At 40.9% G+C, this 20,687-nt stretch overlaps 1 protein-coding gene across 1 annotated transcript in view; it reads left to right on the forward strand.

The window, feature by feature from the left end:
* The window catches only part of ATG3 (autophagy related 3), a 166,487-nt gene that overhangs the window by 43,842 nt on the left and 101,958 nt on the right, over positions 1-20,687 (forward strand). The window contains exons 3-4 of the mRNA XM_053706504.1: positions 8,684-8,725; positions 9,999-10,048. Of these exons, the coding sequence (XP_053562479.1) occupies positions 8,684-8,725; positions 9,999-10,048 (92 nt within the window). The remainder of the gene's footprint in view (positions 1-8,683; positions 8,726-9,998; positions 10,049-20,687) is intronic.

Genomic DNA, 20,687 nt, shown 5'->3' on the forward strand with positions numbered 1-20,687 from the left:
CAGGAGGTGAGTTGTGAGTTCAGCCCCACTGACACGGGCTTTCTGTCTCTGTCCCGGCGCGGATGTTGATGGCGCCTCTGTGACTGCCGCTGAGCGCTGAGTTCAAGCAGAGTTGTTGCGGTCCTCACATTACCCGTTAAGATTGCATTATTAGGTAGGCTTTACCTCAGTACTCCCATTTGTAGTAGGTAATGGATAAAAGAGGAGTATTTATATACTTTAAATATGCTTTGTATGACTTGAGGGTTGAGGAGCTCTCCTACAACACAGCCATCTACCAGCGTGGCTTGGCTCCGCCCCAGAAATGAAAATTTACCTGACAGAAGACAGGTTAACAAAGCTTCTAAATGCTTGCCGTGCCCTTCATTCCATTCAACACCCGTCAGTGGCTCAATGCATGGAGGTAATCGGCTTAATGATAGCGGCAATGGACATAGTTCCTTTTGCACGCCTGCACCTCAGACCGCTGCAATTGTGCATGCTAAGTCAGTGGAATGGGGATTACTCAGATTTGTCCCCTATGCTGAATCTGGATCAAGAGACCAGAGATTCTCTTCTATGGTGGCTTTCTCGGCCACATCTGTCCAGGGGGATGCCCTTCAGCAGGCCAGACTGGAAAATTGTAACAACAGACGCCAGCCTACTAGGTTGGGGCGCTGTCTGGAATTCCCTGAAGGCTCAGGGATCATGGACTCAAGAGGAGAGTCTCCTTCCAATAAACATTCTGGAATTGAGAGCAGTTCTCAATGCCCTTCTGGCTTGGCCTCAGTTAGCAACTCTGAGGTTCATCAGGTTTCAGTCGGACAACATCACGACTGTGGCTTACATCAACCATCAGGGAGGGACAAGGAGTTCCCTAGCGATGATGGAAGTATCAAAGATAATTCGCTGGGCAGAGTCTCACTCTTGCCACCTGTCAGCGATCCACATCCCAGGAGTGGAGAACTGGGAGGCGGATTTCCTAAGTCGCCAGACTTTTCATCCGGGGGAGTGGGAACTTCATCCGGAGGTCTTTGCCCAAATACTTCGACGTTGGGGCAAACCAGATATGGATCTCATGGCGTCTCGCCAGAACGCCAAGCTTCCTCGTTACGGGTCCAGGTCCAGGGACCCGGGAGCGGTCCTGATAGATGCCTTGACAGCACCTTGGACCTTCAGGATGGCTTATGTGTTTCCACCCTTCCCGATGCTTCCTCGTTTGATTGCCAGGATCAAACAGGAGAAAGCATCAGTGATACTAATAGCGCCTGCGTGGCCACGCAGGACCTGGTATGCAGATCTAGTGGACATGTCATCCTGTCCACCTTGGTCTCTGCCTCTGAGACAGGACCTTCTAATTCAGGGTCCTTTCAAACATCAAAATCTAATTTCTCTGAAGCTGACTGCATGGAAATTGAACGCTTGATTTTATCAAAGCGTGGATTTTCGGAGTCAGTAATTGATACCTTAATACAGGCTAGGAAACCTGTTACCAGGAAAATTTACCATAAGATATGGCGTAAATACTTACACTGGTGCGAATCCAAGAGTTACTCATGGAGTAAGGTTAGGATTCCTAGGATATTGTCTTTTCTACAAGAAGGTTTAGAAAAGGGTTTATCTGCAAGTTCTTTAAAGGGACAGATCTCAGCTCTGTCCATCCTTTTACACAAACGTCTGTCAGAAGTTCCAGACGTTCAGGCTTTTTGTCAGGCTTTGGCCAGGATTAAGCCTGTGTTTAAGACTGTAGCTCCACCGTGGAGCTTAAATTTAGTTCTTAACGTTTTACAGGGTGTTCCGTTTGAACCCCTTCATTCCATTGATATCAAGCTGTTATCTTGGAAAGTTCTGTTTTTAATGGCTATTTCCTCGGCTCGTAGAGTCTCTGAGTTATCAGCCTTACATTGTGATTCTCCTTATCTGATTTTTCATTCAGATAAGGTAGTTCTGCGTACTAAACCTGGGTTCTTACCTAAGGTAGTCACTAACAAGAATATCAATCAAGAGATTGTTGTTCCATCATTGTGCCCTAACCCTTCTTCAAAGAAGGAACGACTTCTGCACAATCTAGACGTAGTCCGTGCCCTGAAATTTTATTTACAGGCAACTAAAGATTTTCGCCAAACTTCTTCCCTGTTTGTCGTTTATTCTGGACAGAGGAGAGGTCAAAAAGCATCTGCTACCTCTCTATCCTTTTGGCTTCGTAGCATAATACGTTTAGCCTATGAGACTGCTGGACAGCAACCTCCTGAAAGGATTACAGCTCATTCTACTAGAGCTGTGGCTTCCACTTGGGCCTTTAAGAATGAGGCCTCTGTTGAACAGATTTGCAAGGCTGCAACTTGGTCTTCTCTTCATACTTTTTCCAAATTTTACAAATTTGACACTTGCTTCTTCGGAGGTTGTTTTTGGGAGAAAGGTTCTTCAGGCAGTGGTTCCTTCCGTATAAAGATCCTGCCTGTCCCTCCCGTCATCCGTGTACTTTAGCTTTGGTATTGGTATCCCATAAGTAATGGATGACCCGTGGACTGACTACACTTAACAGGAGAAAACATAATTTATGCTTACCTGATAAATTCCTTTCTCCTGTAGTGTAGTCAGTCCACGGCCCGCCCTGTTTTTTATGGCAGGTCTAAATTTTAAATTATACTCCAGTCACCACTGCACCCTATAGTTTCTCCTTTCTCGTTTGGTTTTCGGTCGAATGACTGGGTGTGACGTAGAGGGGAGGAGCTATATAGCAGCTCTGCTTGGGTGATCCTCTTGCACTTCCTGTTGGGGAGGAGTTAATATCCCATAAGTAATGGATGACCCGTGGACTGACTATACTACAGGAGAAAGGAATTTATCAGGTAAGCATAAATTATGTTTTCTCTTCCTTAGTAAGCGAATGACTTGAAATATTAATTACATTCAGTGTGCATATTTGTTTCTTCCTCCTCTCCTTTGCCTTCTTGCAGAAGTCGGACCACACATGGGAGCGCCCATCTCATACATAAGATGGTATTACAAGCTAGAGATAAAAACAAGAATAACTGATAAAAAACGGAAAAACTATTTCCTTGGAAACACTGCTTTTACAGGATCTTGAGAATTATATGCAAGAAATGTTAGCCAATAATGTTGATAAATAAATTAATTAATTCCCAAACATGGTAAGATTAATGTTTGAACATTAGCTTAAACAAGATGGATAATATTTTATATTTGTCTTTGGCTTATTTGTTTAATTAGAAGAGTTGATGTGGAAAAGAAATTTGCAAAATTCATGTATGATGCCTACCCAAAAAGAAAAGAATAATTTAGATTATAAATTACTTGAACATGTAGGGTGATGAATGATAAAGGGACACCTTAGTATGATGAACATAATTTAGTCTGTGAAATATGAGATGTCCCATTCTAGGTTCATACTCTTGGGATGTCTTGTATCTAATTTCAAAATCCAAAATAATTCCCTTTTGGTAAGGAGTTTGTCTATCACTCCCCCCAGGATATCTCCTTGCAATTTCAATGGTCTTCACCCCAAAATCAGGAACATTAGTGAGGTGCAGGCCATTGAAATGTGTGGCTATAGCAGAGTCCTTGTGAAAGTTTTCTATATCCTTAAGATGCTCTCTCACTCTGTCATGGAGTTCATGGGAGGTCTGGCCAACATTCTGATATTTACAATGGTTGCATGTTATTAAGTATATGACCCACCGTGTTCTGCATGTGGCATGGAAATAAATGTAAAATACTCTTCTTTTTTTTTTAGTAACAGATGAGGAAAATTTGTTTCCTTCTGTTGTCATTTTACAAGCCTTGCAGTTGTAATTATTACATTTGAAATTTCCCTTGTGTTTTAACCAAGTATCTCTCTTGGGTATGGCGTTCAAAAGGTGGTGTGGATGTGCTGATTTGGCATGTAAAATTGTGTTGCCTGCTGTAGGTATTCGATATGTGCTAGATATGTCACCTGTGTCTATCAAACTCTTAAGTGTGAGATCCAAAAAATTGACTGTATTAGGGTTTGTTTCACAAATAAATCACAATTGGACATTGTCACCAAGATAATTAAAAAAATTTGGTAATAGCAAAGATTTTGCCATCCTTGTCTAATATAAATATCATATTGTCTATGAAACAATTGTATAAGACAATGTCTTGGATGAACGGGTTATGATCAGAGAAAATGTAATGGAGTTCCCACCAACCCACAAATAAATTTGCATAAGAGGGGGGGAAATTTTGCCCCCATTGCTGTACCACATAATTGTAAACATTGTCAAACAAGAAGTAATTGTGGGTTAGCAGGAACTCCAAACATTCACAGAAGATAATATTCTACTCTTCTGGATAAGAGGTGTACCTGTCTATTAACCACCTCACATCTCTTATTCGTAAGTGATGAGGGATACATGAGTAAAGAGACTCAATATCAACCACTACCCAACAAAATGTGTCCCTTTCCATTTTATTTTCTTAAGGTTCTCCAGTAAATGACTGGAATCTCTTAGGTAGCTGTATAAGTTGCTGACTAGTGGTTGGAGAATGGAATCCATCCACTCGGACAAAGGCTCCAAAAGGGAGCCTATGCCTGAGACGATGGGCCTACCCGGGGGGGGGGGGGGGGGAATTAGAGTCCTAGAGGATCTTGGGTACATGGTGGAATTACAGGTGATTTGCGAACCAAAAGTTCCACTTCTCTTTTTTGTAATATAACCAAAGCTGTTCTTTCTTCCAGCAGGTTACCAAGATCCTTTTTTAAATTTATTGTTGTGATTAGATGGTAGACTACGATAGGTGACATTGTCTGATAGCTGCCTCTTTGCTTCTGCAACAAAGCTGGCTCTATTAAGAAGTACAGTTGAACCTCCCTTGTCTGAATTTCTTATTACTAAATTGTTATTAGTTATTAGTCTGTTTAAGGCAGTTTGTTCCTTCCAGAAGCTAACTTGAGCAGATCTTTTTCAACACTACTCTGAAATGCGCTTATATATGGCCCTCTGATTTGTATAGGATAGAAATAGCTATTTTTTATTATAGGAGGAGTGATTGACTGAATACCGAGACCATGAGTTGGGTCCCCAATTTCAGAGAGTTGTCTCCTCACCTCCAAAGCACAGTAGTCCTTAAAGTCCAAGGCACGGGGACAGGTAAATTAAGAACATCAATTTATTATTAAAAGGGTAAAAAATAAACAGTCATATCATCAATTTAAAAAAAGTACAAAAAAGCCGGTGTAGCAGAGGTCTTACGCGTTTCAGCTTACGCCTTCCTCATAAACCGTGCTACACCAGGTACTAGCGGCAACTCAAGTACTATCTGATTGCTAAACACCTGTAACAGCTTATACGTCACTAGTGAGCCTTAAAGAGACATATTTCAAATACATATAGTGTATGTATCGTTATAAATGTAGTCCTAGATAGTTACATATTGCTAATACGTTTCTATTACTGCTTTAAGATCAAGACATTCACTATTCTAAGCCACTCTAAACCATATACATCACTAGGTTTAAATAAAACAACGTAACTTCAATAATGAAGTTGACATATATATAAACATCCCTTAGAGAAAAGAAAAGGAGGTAATCCTCAGTCTTTCCCCAGTATGAACTTTTAGTAATCCCCTTGCTCAAAGTTAAATCGTCCTAACTTATAAACTAATGAGAACAATTATAAAAAATATATACACTAGGAGCCTGGTTTAAGTCACATCTCCAACCGAAGATTCTCAAAACAGGGATAATACATATACATTGGGCACGTACAATATATCCGTTTTTATATAGATAACAATGCAATAGGACCAGCTTATAAATTTCCCACGTACGGCACTGTAGACCCGCATCCACTCATATGCAGTCAATCTTATGTAAACTCAACCCATTGTGGGAGAAGAATAGCTTGCGGATACAATACAGAGTCATATTATGTGGAAAAGTGTATATACTGTATACATACATAACTACTTAATTTAAACAATATTCAGATACCTAAATTTGCAGTTATAGATATACAAAATAATTTACATAGTAAAACATATATACATTAATTTCCATTAGACAGGTTAGTATTACAAAACATGTATACATAAATTTCCATGAGCAAGGGGATTTCTAATAGTCCATACTGGGGAAAGACTGAGATTACCTCCTTTTCTTTTCTCTAAGGGATGTTTATGTATATGTCATGAGAGCGGTACTATATTGATAATATTTTTTCAACTGCATTATTGAAGTTACGTTGTTTTATATAAACCTAGTGATGAATATGGTTTAGAGTGGCTTAGAATGGTGAATTTCTAGTTTTTAAAGATGTTATAGAAACAACGTATTAGCAATATGTAACTACCTAGGACTACATTTATATTGCTACATATGTATTTGAAATATGTCTCTTTAAGGCGCACTAGTGACGTATAAGCTGTTACAGGTGTTTAGCAATCAGATAGTACTTGTTGCCGCTAGTACCCGGTGTAGCACGGTCTATGAGGAAGGAATAAGCTGAAATGCGTAAGACCTCTGCTACACCGGCTTTTTTGTACTTTTTTGAAATTGACGATATGACTGTTTGTTTATTTTTTACCCTTTTTATAATAAATTGATGTTCTTAATTTACCTGTCCCCATGCCTCGCCTTTTTTGTATATTTGGATTGATCTCAGGAATCGCAGGGGATTCCCTGGCGGTTTGCAGGGGACAGGTGTGAAAGGAGGAGGGGCAGGTAAGCGGAACTCTGACAAGCAGCAGACGCTGAAACCAAGCATATGGAAGAATTTGCGTTTATTTGAGACACAGAGGAACAGTGATTATGATCTGAGTGAGTAAGTTCTTTCACTCCTTTATATACATTGTGTACAGCTTGGGATTTGTTTCAATTGTATTCAACTAACCACTGGTATCTTGTGGCCAGCAAATAACAGATGAACTGGTTACTTGTTTTGGGACATTGTACAGCGTATTATATCTTACTGACAGCTACAGCACTGAGCGCTGCACATGGGAATATTGTTGTCTTTATAGGTCCTTAAAGTCCTTTAAATCTGTTTGATCAACATCTTGAGCAGGTTCGGTGAGATGGGTGTTTTCATTGGATTCCTGTTGTTCCACATTGGGCTGGTCAGTATTGAAGTATTTTTTCAGTGTCCATTTTCAAACAAATTTGTTGACATCTATGATAGTCTCAAATACTGAAAATGTATTGGTTGGAGCAAAACAGAGTCCTTTGGATAAGAGTGTTGTTTCTTCTTTTGTTAGATTATAGTCTGAGAGATTCATAATACTCAGACTGTTATCCATTATTTCTTGCCTCTCTTGTTGTTTCTTCTTTCTCCTTTGGGACCTCCTCGTCCTACACCTAAAGGGAAATTCGATTGAGATGTGATAGGTATAGTAGATGCAGTTTGTTTTTCTCCAGAGTCTTCCACTGAAGAAGTGGCTACAGAGCCACTGTCCATGTCAGATGACCCCTGTGAAGTGGGCTCTGGATCAAAAGAATCCATATCTGTAGACGAAAAGGACACTTTTTTTTTTTTCTCTTTATTAGCCTTTTGGTTCTTTAGTATTGATTTTGGGATGTGTGTGTTAGTTTCTTTACCAGGACCAGAATGATGTCTGAATCTCCTATTACCATATTGGGGCCAAAAGTAGATTCTACTGTTTTCATTGTCCTTTCTATCCCTATCAAACTTATTTCTCTTGAACTCAGCTAGTTCAGTGTCTAGTTTCTTTGTGTTCTTTCATCTGTCCCTTTAAGGTAGTGTATGAGTCATTGCTTTTTAGTGTTTTTATTGACGCATTTATCCAGATGTATTTGATCTTTTAATTTGTCTCTTCTCCTTTGTTTTTATTTTATCAAGATATTGATTAGTGTTTTGGAACAGGTGGAAAGTGAATCGTTCCATTCTTTTATTAAATCTTGATCCTCAAATTAATAGGTTGGGAACTTGCGCAGTTGAGGTCCTCTGGGGATTCTATTGGACTCCAGATAGTTTTCAAAAGTCACAATATCCCACATCAGCCTGAGATCAGTAGATAACAACATGTTTTCTAGGGCTGTAATTTTAGCTTTAATATCAACCGGCTGATCATATTCACTGCTCAGATTGTTAAAATAGTATTGAAAAAGTATTTTCTGTTTTCCACATCAAAAAAGCGCCTGTAGAGCAAGTGGGTTTGTCCTACATGTTTCTATATGTTATGTATCATATGCATGAAAGTTTGCATATACTTGAAAAGAAAGGAAAAATATCCAACTCCTAACTTTTCCACTCCCTCAAAAAAGGCCCTGTTGGCTTGAAATTAGCATATGAGCCAACATAGGTTTTAGCTTTCAACAAAGAATACCAAGAGAACAAAGCACATTTGATGATAAAGTACATTGGAAAGTTGTTTTATAATGACATGCCCTGTCTGAATCAGTTTAATTTTGACATGACTTTCCCTTTAAGATAAACTGCCACTATGTGTGTTTTTTGTTTTTGTTCCTTGAGTAAACTTTTAATATGTTACCGTTATTTATAATAAAAAATGCTAATTTATTTAAGTAACAAGTCATAAATTAACGTGGTTATTGTAGATGGACAAAGACTCAAAGAAGTGGTAACTTCAACATTATTGTGGTTCTTTTTAACAAAGCAATAATAATGCTGACAGTAAATCTTTCTTTTTTTTTTCTAAATAATTTCTCAATTTATGCATTTTCTTATTTACACAGGAGTCTAAATTTAAGGAGACCGGGGTTATTACTCCTGAAGAGGTATGTAAAAATATTCTTCTTTACATGATACATTATAAAATGAGTAATAGTTTATAATAAACACATTACAAGGACATAAAGTAATTTATTGTATTTAAAAGATGGCATATAAAATGTTTAAAAGGTGTTTGTAACATAGATGTTCCTGCGATGAGAAAACCCCCAACATTTTTTGTTTTTATGCTTCGGGGATGTCACTGTCCACCAATAAGCAGAATTCCTACTGCTTTATCAGCCAGTAAGCAGGCCCCGGTGTAAACACACATGCGTTTGTTAACATCAGAATATAGATTTTTAAGATAACCTTTTTCAAGCAAAACACAAACGCAAAATTTACTCTTTTTTTTTTTTTTTTTTTGAACAGTCCATGTAAACTGTCTACGAACACATTCTGTAAGAATTTTTTATTGTTTTTTTTGTACTTGATTTGCTTGTCAGTGACTGTATGTCATTGAGTTGGGAAAATATATCAGGTTTGTCAGCTATGTCATCACTATGATCTTTCATATATTGTATGCTATGTGAGTGAAGCAGTTCCAAAGTACCTAGTAATTGGCAGTGATGCTTTAGTTTAATGCCAAAATGATATATTTTCTTGAAAAAGGCATGGGCTGTGGTAAGTTTTATTTAAGGGTTCCTATTTCCTTATTTTTCTATCTAGCAAACAGTAGGAGCCTAAAGATACTACTAAAGAAAACAGCATTTTTATGGAAGCATTCAAAGGGATATGAAAGTCAACTTTAATATTACATTTAAATAGATTTTTCAATTATTATTTTTTTGTATCCTTTGTTGAAAATATATATAGGTAAACTCAGCAGCAGCAATGCTCTAGTGGGGAGCTAGCTTATGATTGGTGGCTACACACGTCTTCTATTATTGGCTCACCAGATATGTTCAGCTTGGTTCCATTAGTGCATTGCTTCTCTGGAGCTGACTTGTGTCACGCTTTCAAATCCAAGGCTAACAGATTCAGAAATAATTTACAGAAGCACTAGTTTTAAAATGATCGGTCAAAATCTATATTTCTATGTTATTGTGTCCCAGCATGTGGTAGAAATTTCACCTGGAGGTGCTAAGTGAAAAATCTGAGTAATATAATCTAGATCTTGACTGCATTGACAGACGGTTTAATTTCATTGTTCAATGTTCCATGCACGATATATTCCTTTTTCTTCTAGAGTATTTTATTGCCATATTATCTAATTATTATTTTGTGTTTTAAAGTGGTATCAAAAGTTAACCAACTGCAACTGTGCTTATTTTTCAACAGTTTTTGGCTGCTGGAGACCATTTAGTCCATCATTGTCCTACATGGCAATGGTAAGTATCAATAGTCTGCATGACTATAACCTGGTCAGATGACTTCTATTTCTTAGCCTTCAATACTTAATCAAAGTAATGCAGGGCTTGGCAAATTTGTTCTGAATCTCGGAACCAGCCCAAAAACTGTGTGTGTAGAGGTAAACATGAAAAAATAAAAAATATTTCCATTATTCTGCATATTTTCATATACTGCTCATTAAGAAAAAACTCTGAAGTATTAGTAAAACCATCATCCACAATAAAAATAATTGTAATATTTATAAAATTGTAAATAATACAGAAGCCCAAACCACCACATCGACATTACAACCCCAGAAGCAAAGGGAATCCCCATAACAAAGCGGTAATCTAATAAGTCAAACTGCACTATCCAAACAAAAATCTGCTTTTCTTACTCCCTATGTATGTGTGATAGTACAAGTAAGTAGCAAGTATTATAAAATAGCACAAATGAAAGCAAGCTCGTAGAATTAGTGATAGTCATTTAGTAGCATCAGGAAATGTGTTAAATTGTAGCTCTCTCAGGACATGCACACGTGTGGTACTGGAAAAGACACTAAAAAGCTGTAAACGTCAGCAGCTTCACATAGAAATCTGGTAGTAGCCCATTATTCCTGCATGCTAAATTTGTGGCTAGGTATCCGGGACTTAGTAGGCTGAGGGGAGCCATGTATGCATTACCCTGTTCGGAGGGGCAAAGTAGTGGGTGGATAATGGGTGGTCTGGGCAGTTTGTTGGCTTGTCCAGTGGCTAAGGGAATTTCTTAAAATAGGGACATATGGCTGTCTCAGAGGGACATTAGGACAGAGCTCACAATTTGAGACTGTCCCTCTCAAATAGGGATAGTTGGAAGGCTCTTGACTTGCTGCTTAGTATCTTGCACACTGCACTGCACCTAAAAGAAATACAAAGGGTGTACAAAACAAATACCCCATAGTTACCGAAAAAGTGCTGCAGTGCCTTTTGCAGCAATAGCAAGCTGTCTTGTAGCCGCAAGGTTCACAGTGTTTCTGTTTTGCCAAGTCAGGGCATTTTCCTAGGCACCAGGGCCCTTTTATAGGTACCCCTGGCATCCTGGCGTATGGGTTTGTTGAGCCCTGCAGTAATGTCATTCTTAGTTCTATTTTCTCTTGCAAGGTGTATCCAGTCCACGGATTCATCCTTACTTGTGGGATATTCTTATTCCCTACAGGAAGTGGCAAAGAGAGCACACAGCAGAGCTGTCCATATAGCTCCCCTTCTAGCTCCGCCCCCCAGTCATTCTCTTTGCCGCTCTAACAGTCAGGGCATCTCCACGGGAGGGTAAAGTGAATGTGGTGTTAGATTTGTAGTTTTATATCTTCAATCAAAAGTTTGTTATTTTTAAATAGTACCGGTTTGTACTATTTACTCTCTGGCAGAAATGTGATGAAGAATTCTGCTGAAAGGAAAATGATTTTAGCATGTTGTAACTAAAATCCATTGCTGTTCCCACACAGGACTGAGGAGTACCAGAAAACTTCAGTTGGGGGGAACAGTTTGCAGGCTTAACTGCTTTGAGGTATGTTTCAGTCATTTTTTTCTAGTCAAGACAAGATAATGCTAGAAGACTGACAAGAATCCCCATGTGGCAAGGGTAAGCCATGTTCTGAGACTTAGTATAGAACTAGAGGCTTATTTAAGAGGGCTCAATAGACTGGTTATCACTTTTACAGGGCAATCGATTATTTTATTTAACAAAATACTCATTTCTCCTGTTAAGTGTAGTCAGTCCACGGGTCATCATTACTTCTGGGATATTAACTCCTCCCCAACAGGAAGTGCAAGAGGATCACCCAAGCAGAGCTGCTATATAGCTCCTCCCCTCTACGTCACACCCAGTCATTCTCTTGCACCCAACTAATAGATAGGATGTGTGAGAGGACTGTGGTGATTATACTTAGTTTTTATATCTTCAATCAAAAGTTTGTTATTTTAAAACAGCACCGGAGTGTGTTGTTCCTTCTCAGGTAGAATTTGAAGAAGAATCTACCTGAGTTTTTGGATGATTTTAGCCGGCGTAGCTAAGATTCATTTCTCCAACATAGGTGTGTCCGGTCCACGGCGTCATCCTTACTTGTGGGATATTCTCTTCCCCAACAGGAAATGGCAAAGAGCCCAGCAAAGCTGGTCACATGATCCCTCCCAGGCTCCGCCTACCCCAGTCATTCTCTTTGCCGTTGTACAGGCAACATCTCCACGGAGATGGCTTAGAGTTTTTTAGTGTTTAACTGTAGTTTTTATTATTCAATCAAGAGTTTGTTATTTTGAAATAGTGCTGGTATGTACTATTTACTCAGAAACAGAAAAGAGATGAAGATTTCTGTTTGTATGAGGAAAATGATTTTAGCAACCGTAACTAAAATCCATGGCTGTTCCACACAGGACTGTTGAGAGCAATTAACTTCAGTTGGGGGAACAGTGTGCAGTCTCTTGCTGCTTGAGGTATGACACATTCTAACAAGACGATGTAATGCTGGAAGCTGTCATTTTCCCTATGGGATCCGGTAAGCCATGTTTATTACGATCGTAAATAAGGGCTTCACAAGGGCTTATTAAGACTGTAGACTTTTTCTGGGCTAAATCGATTCATTATTAACACATATTTAGCCTTGAGGAATCATTTTATCTGGGTATTTTGATATAATAATATCGGCAGGCACTGTATTAGACACCTTATTCCTTAGGGGCTTTCCCAAAGCATAAGCAGAGCCTCATTTTCGCGCCGGTGTGGCGCACTTGTTTTTGAGAGGCATGGCATGCAGTCGCATGTGAGAGGAGCTCTGATACTTAGAAAAGACTTTCTGAAGGCGTCATTTGGTATCGTATTCCCCTTTGGGCTTGGTTGGGTCTCAGCAAAGCAGATACCAGGGACTGTAAAGGGGTTAAAGTTTAAAACGGCTCCGGTTCCGTTATTTTAAGGGTTAAAGCTTCCAAATTTGGTGTGCAATACTTTTAAGGCTTTAAGACACTGTGGTGAAAATTTGATAAATTTTGAACAATTCCTTCATGTTTTTTCGCAATTGCAGTAATAAAGTGTGTTCAGTTTAAAATTTAAAGTGACAGTAACGGTTTTATTTTAAAACGTTTTTGTACTTTGTTATCAAGTTTATGCCTGTTTAACATGTCTGAACTACCAGATAGACTGTGTTCTGAATGTGGGGAAGCCAGAATTCCTATTCATTTAAATAAATGTGATTTATGTGATAATGACAATGATGCCCAAGATGATTCCTCAAGTGAGGGGAGTAAGCATGGTACTGCATCATTCCCTCCTTCGTCTACACGAGTCTTGCCCACTCAGGAGGCCCCTAGTACATCTAGCGCGCCAATACTCCTTACTATGCAACAATTAACGGCTGTAATGGATAATTCTGTCAAAAACATTTTAGCCAAAATAAACACTTGTCAGCGTAAGCGCGGCTGCTCTGTTTTAGATACTGAAGAGCATGACGACGCTGATATTAATATCTCTGAAGGGCCCCTAACCCAGTCTGATGGGGCCAGGGAGGTTTTGTCTGAGGGAGAAATTACTGATTCAGGGAACATTTCTCAACAGGCTGAACCTGATGTGATTGCATTTAAATTTAAGTTGGAACATCTCCGCATTCTGCTTAAGGAGGTATTATCCACTCTGGATGATTGTGACAAGTTGGTCATCCCAGAGAAACTATGTAAAATGGACAAGTTCCTAGAGGTGCCGGGGCTCCCAGAAGCTTTTCCTATACCCAAGCGGGTGGCGGACATTGTTAATAAAGAATGGGAGAGGCCAGGTATTCCTTTCGTCCCTCCCCCCATATTTAAAAAATTGTTTCCTATGGTCGACCCCAGAAAGGACTTATGGCAGACAGTCCCCAAGGTCGAGGGAGCGGTTTCCACTTTAAACAAACGCACCACTATACCCATAGAGGATAGTTGTGCTTTCAAAGATCCTATGGATAAAAAATTAGAAGGTTTGCTTAAAAAGATGTTTGTTCAGCAGGGTTACCTTCTACAACCAATTTCATGCATTGTCCCTGTCGCTACAGCCGCATGTTTCTGGTTCGATGAGCTGATAAAGGCGGTCGATAGTGATTCTCCTCCTTATGAGGAGATTATGGACAGAATCAATGCTCTCAAATTGGCTAATTCTTTCACCCTCGACGCCACTTTGCAATTGGCTAGGTTAGCGGCTAAGAATTCTGGGTTTGCTATTGTGGCGCGCAGAGCGCTTTGGTTGAAATCTTGGTCGGCTGATGCGTCTTCCAAGAACAAGCTACTTAACATTCCTTTCAAGGGGAAAACGCTGTTTGGCCCTGACTTGAAAGAGATTATCTCTGATATCACTGGGGGTAAGGGCCACGCCCTTCCTCAGGATCGGCCTTTCAAGGCAAAAAATAAACCTAATTTTCGTCCCTTTCGTAGAAACGGACCAGCCCAAGGTGCTACGTCCTCTAAGCAAGAGGGTAATACTTCTCAAGCCAAGCCAGCTTGGAGACCAATGCAAGGCTGGAACAAAGGAAAGCAGGCCAAGAAACCTGCCGCCGCTACCAAGACTGCATGAAATGTTGGCCCCCGATCCGGGACCGGATCTGGTGGGGGGCAGACTCTCTCTCTTCGCTCAGGCTTGGGCAAGAGATGTTCTGGATCCTTGGGCGCTAGAAATAGTCTCCCAAGGTTATCTTCTGGAATTCAAGGGACTTCCCCCAAGGGGGAGGTTCCACAGGTCTCAGTTGTCTTCAGACCACATAAAAAGACAGGCATTCTTACATTGTGTAGAAGACCTGTTAAAAATGGGAGTGATTCATCCTGTTCCATTAAGAGAACAAGGGATGGGGTTCTACTCCAATCTGTTCATAGTTCCCAAAAAAGAGGGAACGTTCAGACCAATCTTAGATCTCAAGATCTTAAACAAGTTTCTCAAGGTTCCATCGTTCAAGATGGAAACCATTCGAACTATTCTTCCTTCCATCCAGGAAGGTCAATTCATGACCACGGTGGATTTAAAGGATGCGTATCTACATATTCCTATCCACAAGGAACATCATCGGTTCCTAAGGTTCGCATTCCTGGACAAACATTACCAGTTCGTGGCGCTTCCTTTCGGATTAGCCACTGCTCCAAGGATTTTCACAAAGGTACTAGGGTCCCTTCTAGCTGTGCTAAGACCAAGGGGCATTGCTGTAGTACCTTACTTGGACGACATTTTGATTCAAGCGTCGTCCCTTCCTCAAGCAAAGGCTCACACGGACATCGTCCTGGCCTTTCTCAGATCTCACGGATGGAAAGTGAACGTGGAAAAGAGTTCTCTATCCCCGTCAACAAGGGTTCCCTTCTTGGGAACAATTATAGACTCCTTAGAAATGAGGATTTTTCTAACAGAGGCCAGAAAAACAAAACTTCTAGACTCTTGTCGGATACTTCATTCCGTTCCTCTTCCTTCCATAGCTCAGTGCATGGAAGTGATCGGGTTGATGGTAGCGGCAATGGACATAGTTCCTTTTGCGCGCATTCATCTAAGACCATTACAACTGTGCATGCTCAGTCAGTGGAATGGGGACTATACAGACTTGTCTCCGAAGATACAAGTAAATCAGAGGACCAGAGACTCACTCCGTTGGTGGCTGTCCCTGGACAACCTGTCACAAGGGATGACATTCCGCAGACCAGAGTGGGTCATTGTCACGACCGACGCCAGTCTGATGGGCTGGGGCGCGGTCTGGGGATCCCTGAAAGCTCAGGGTCTTTGGTCTCGGGAAGAATCTCTTCTACCGATAAATATTCTGGAACTGAGAGCGATATTCAATGCTCTCAAGGCTTGGCCTCAGCTAGCGAGGGCCAAGTTCATACGGTTTCAATCAGACAACATGACAACTGTTGCGTACATCAACCATCAGGGGGGAACAAGGAGTTCCCTAGCGATGGAAGAAGTGACCAAAATCATTCTATGGGCGGAGTCTCACTCCTGCCACCTGTCTGCTATCCACATCCCAGGAGTGGAAAATTGGGAAGCGGATTTTCTGAGTCGTCAGACATTGCATCCGGGGGAGTGGGAACTCCATCCGGAAATCTTTGCCCAAGTCACTCAGCTGTGGGGCATTCCAGACATGGATCTGATGGCCTCTCGTCAGAACTTCAAAGTTCCTTGCTACGGGTCCAGATCCAGGGATCCCAAGGCGGCTCTAGTGGATGCACTAGTAGCACCTTGGACCTTCAAACTAGCTTATGTGTTCCCGCCCTTTCCTCTCATCCCCAGGCTGGTAGCCAGGATCAATCAGGAGAGGGCGTCGGTGATCTTGATAGCTCCTGCGTGGCCACGCAGGACTTGGTATGCAGATCTGGTGAATATGTCATCGGCTCCACCTTGGAAGCTACCTTTGAGACGAGACCTTCTTGTTCAGGGTCCGTTCGAACATCCGAATCTGGTTTCACTCCAGCTGACTGCTTGGAGATTGAACGCTTGATTTTATCGAAGCGAGGGTTCTCAGATTCTGTTATCGATACTCTTGTTCAGGCCAGAAAGCCTGTAACTAGAAAGATTTACCACAAAATTTGGAAAAAATATATCTGTTGGTGTGAATCTAAAGGATTCCCTTGGGACAAGGTTAAGATTCCTAGGATCCTATCCTTCCTTCAAGAAGGATTGGAAAAAGGATTATCTGCAAGTTCCCTGAAGGGACAGATTTCTGCCTTGTCGGTGTTACTTCACAAAAAACTGGCTGCTGTGCCAGATGTTCAAGCTTTTGTTCAGGCTCTGGTTAGAATTAAGCCTGTTTACAAACCTTTGACTCCTCCTTGGAGTCTCAATTTAGTTCTTTCAGTTCTTCAGGGGGTTCCGTTTGAACCCTTGCATTCCGTTGATATTAAATTATTATCTTGGAAAGTTTTGTTTTTAGTTGCAATTTCTTCTGCCAGAAGAGTTTCAGAATTATCTGCTCTGCAGTGTTCTCCTCCTTATCTGGTGTTCCATGCAGATAAGGTGGTTTTACGTACTAAACCTGGTTTTCTTCCAAAAGTTGTTTCTAACAAAAACATTAACCAGGAGATTATCGTACCTTCTCTGTGTCCGAAACCAGTTTCAAAGAAGGAACGTTTGTTGCACAATTTGGATGTTGTTCGCGCTCTAAAATTCTATTTAGATGCTACAAAGGATTTTAGACAAACATCTTCCTTGTTTGTTGTTTATTCAGGTAAAAGGAGAGGTCAAAAAGCAACTTCTACCTCTCTCTCTTTTTGGATTAAAAGCATCATCAGATTGGCTTACGAGACTGCCGGACGGCAGCCTCCCGAAAGAATCACAGCTCATTCCACTAGGGCTGTGGCTTCCACATGGGCCTTCAAGAACGAGGCTTCTGTTGATCAGATATGTAGGGCAGCGACTTGGTCTTCACTGCACACTTTTACCAAATTTTACAAGTTTGATACTTTTGCTTCTTCTGAGGCTATTTTTGGGAGAAAGGTTTTGCAAGCCGTGGTGCCTTCCATTTAGGTGACCTGATTTGCTCCCTCCCTTCATCCGTGTCCTAAAGCTTTGGTATTGGTTCCCACAAGTAAGGATGACGCCGTGGACCGGACACACCTAAGTTGGAGAAAACAGAATTTATGTTTACCTGATAAATTACTTTCTCCAACGGTGTGTCCGGTCCACGGCCCGCCCTGGTTTTTTAATCAGGTCTGATAATTTATTTTCTTTAACTACAGTCACCACGGTACCATATGGTTTCTCCTATGCAAATATTCCTCCTTAACGTCGGTCGAATGACTGGGGTAGGCGGAGCCTGGGAGGGATCATGTGACCAGCTTTGCTGGGCTCTTTGCCATTTCCTGTTGGGGAAGAGAATATCCCACAAGTAAGGATGACGCCGTGGACCGGACACACCGTTGGAGAAAGTAATTTATCAGGTAAACATAAATTCTGTTTTTGCTGTTCTCGGCCATTCTGAGGAGTGAGGTAAACTTCAGATCAGGGGACAGCGGGCAGGTTCACCTGCAAAGAGGTATGTTGCAGTATATTATTTTCTGAGGAATGGAATTGACTGAGAAAATACTGCCAATACCGATATAATGTAAGTTCAGCCTTAAATGCAGTAGTAGCAACTGGTATCAGGCTGTTATGTATATATGTTTACACTTCAGTATTCTGGGGAATGGCACTTCACTGGGATAATACTATATGCATATAACTTTTAGCCTAACTTGCAGTGGGAACGTCTAGCAACAGGCTGTTTAATGACATTTCATGTTATTTGATTTTAAACGTTTTGCTGGCATGTTAAATCGTTTAATTATCTGAGGTACTGGGTGAAAAATTGTTTTGGGCACTGTTTTTCCACTTGGCTGTCGTTTATTTTAATTTAAGACAGTTTACTGAACTTCCCTCACTGCTGTGTGTGAGGGGGAGGGGCCTATTTTGGCGCTTTTGCTACGCATCAGAAATTCAGTCACAAGTCTGTTTCTTTCCCTGCATGATCCGGATCGTCTCTACAGAGCTCAAGGGTCTTCAAAAATTATTTTGAGGGAGGTAATCACTCACAGCAGACCTGTGAGATTGTGCTTTGACTGTGATAAAAAACGTTTATATTTTGTACATTTTTTTCTGCTATTAAGGGTTAGTTATCCATTGTTAATGGGGGCAATCCTTTGCTAAATTTATGCCTTTACCGGGAAAAATTTGGTTTTTATAATTTCTCCGGTTCATTGTTATCAACTGTCATAGTTTTTTTCTGTGCTTCTTAAAGGCACAGTGCGTTTTTCATATTACTTGTAAATTGAGTTGAAAAGTATTTCCAAGCTTGCTAGTTTAATTGCTAGTTTGTTAAACATGTCTGACTCAGAGGAATATCTCTGTGCTATATGTGCAAAAGCCAAGGTGGAGCCCAATAGAAATTTATGTACTAATTGCATTGATGCTACTTTAAATAAAAGTCAATCTGTACAAATTGAACATCATTCACCAAACAACGAGGGGGAAGTTATGCCGACTAACTTGCCTCACGTGTCAGTACCTGCATCTCCCGCTCGGGAGGTGCGTGATATTGTAACGCTGAGTACTTCAGGGCGGCCATTACAAATCACACTACAGGACATGGCTAATGTTATGACTGAAGTTTTGTCTAAATTACCAGAACTTAGAGGTAAGCGAGATCACTCTGGGGTGAGAACAGAGTGCGCTGATAATATTAGGGCCATGTCAGATACTGCGTCACAATTTGCAGAACATGAGGACGGAGAGCTTCAATCTGCAGGTGACGGATCTGATCCAAATAGAGTGGATTCAGACATTTCAAATTTTAAGTTTAAACTAGAAAACCTCTGTGTACTGCTAGGGGAGGTATTAGCGGCTCTGAATGATTGTAACACCGTTGCAATCCCAGAGAAATTATGTAGGCTGGATAGATACTATGCAGTACCAGCGAGTACTGACGTATTTCCTATACCTAAGAGGCTTAAAGAGATAATTACTAAGGAGTGGGATAGGCCCGGTGTACCCTTTTCCCCCCTCCTGTATTTAGAAAAATGTTTCCAATAGACGCCACCACACGGGACTTATGGCAGATGGTCCCTAAGGTGGAGGGAGCGGTTTCTACTCTGGCTAAGCGTACCACTATCCCGGTGGAGGATAGCTGTGCCTTTTCAGATCCAATGGATAAAAAATTAGAGGGTTACCTTAAGAAAATGTTTGTTCAACAAGGTTTTATATTGCAACCCCTTGCATGTATTGCGTCTGTCACGGCTGCGGCCTCATTTTGGTCCGAGTCTCTGGAAGAGACTCTTGACTCAATAACTATAGATGAGATTTCAAATAAGCTTAAAACCCTTAAGCTAGCTAATTCATTTATTTCAGATGCCGTAGTACATTTAACTAAACTTACGGCTAAGAATTCCGGATTCGCCATTCAGGCACGTAGAGCACTGTGGCTAAAATCCTGGTCAGCTGATGTTACTTCTAAATCTAAATTACTTAACATACCTTTCAAAGGGCAGACCTTATTCGGGCCCGGTTTGAAAGAAATTATCGCTGACATTACAGGAGGTAAAGGCCATGCCCTGCCTCAAGACAGAGCCAAACCTAGGGCTAGACAGTCTAATTTTCGTGCCTTTCGTAACTTCAAGGCAGGAGCAGCATCAACTTCCTCTGCACCAAAACAGGAAGGAGCTGTTGCTCGCTACAGACAAGGCTGGAAACCTAACCAGTCCTGGAACAAGGGCAAGCAGACCAGAAAACCTGCTGCTGCCCCTAAGACAGCATGAATTGAGGGCCCCCGATCCGGGAACGGATCTAGTGGGGGGCAGACTTTCTCTCTTCGCCCAGGCTTGGGCAAGAGATGTCCAGGATCCCTGGGCGTTAGAGATCATATCTCAGGGATATCTTCTGGACTTCAAAATCTCTCCCCCAAAAGGGAGATTTCATCTTTCAAGGTTGTCAACAAACCAAATAAAGAAAGAGGCGTTTCTACGCTGTGTACAAGATCTTTTGCTAATGGGAGTGATCCACCCGGTTCCGCGGTCGGAGCACGGACAGGGGTTTTACTCAAATCTGTTTGTGGTTCCCAAGAAAGAAGGAACCTTCAGACCAATCTTGGATTTAAAGATCTTAAACAAATTCCTAAGAGTTCCATCGTTCAAAATGGAAACTATT

Source organism: Bombina bombina, chromosome 3 (genome assembly GCF_027579735.1).
Source record: "Bombina bombina isolate aBomBom1 chromosome 3, aBomBom1.pri, whole genome shotgun sequence".
Taxonomy (NCBI): domain Eukaryota; kingdom Metazoa; phylum Chordata; class Amphibia; order Anura; family Bombinatoridae; genus Bombina; species Bombina bombina.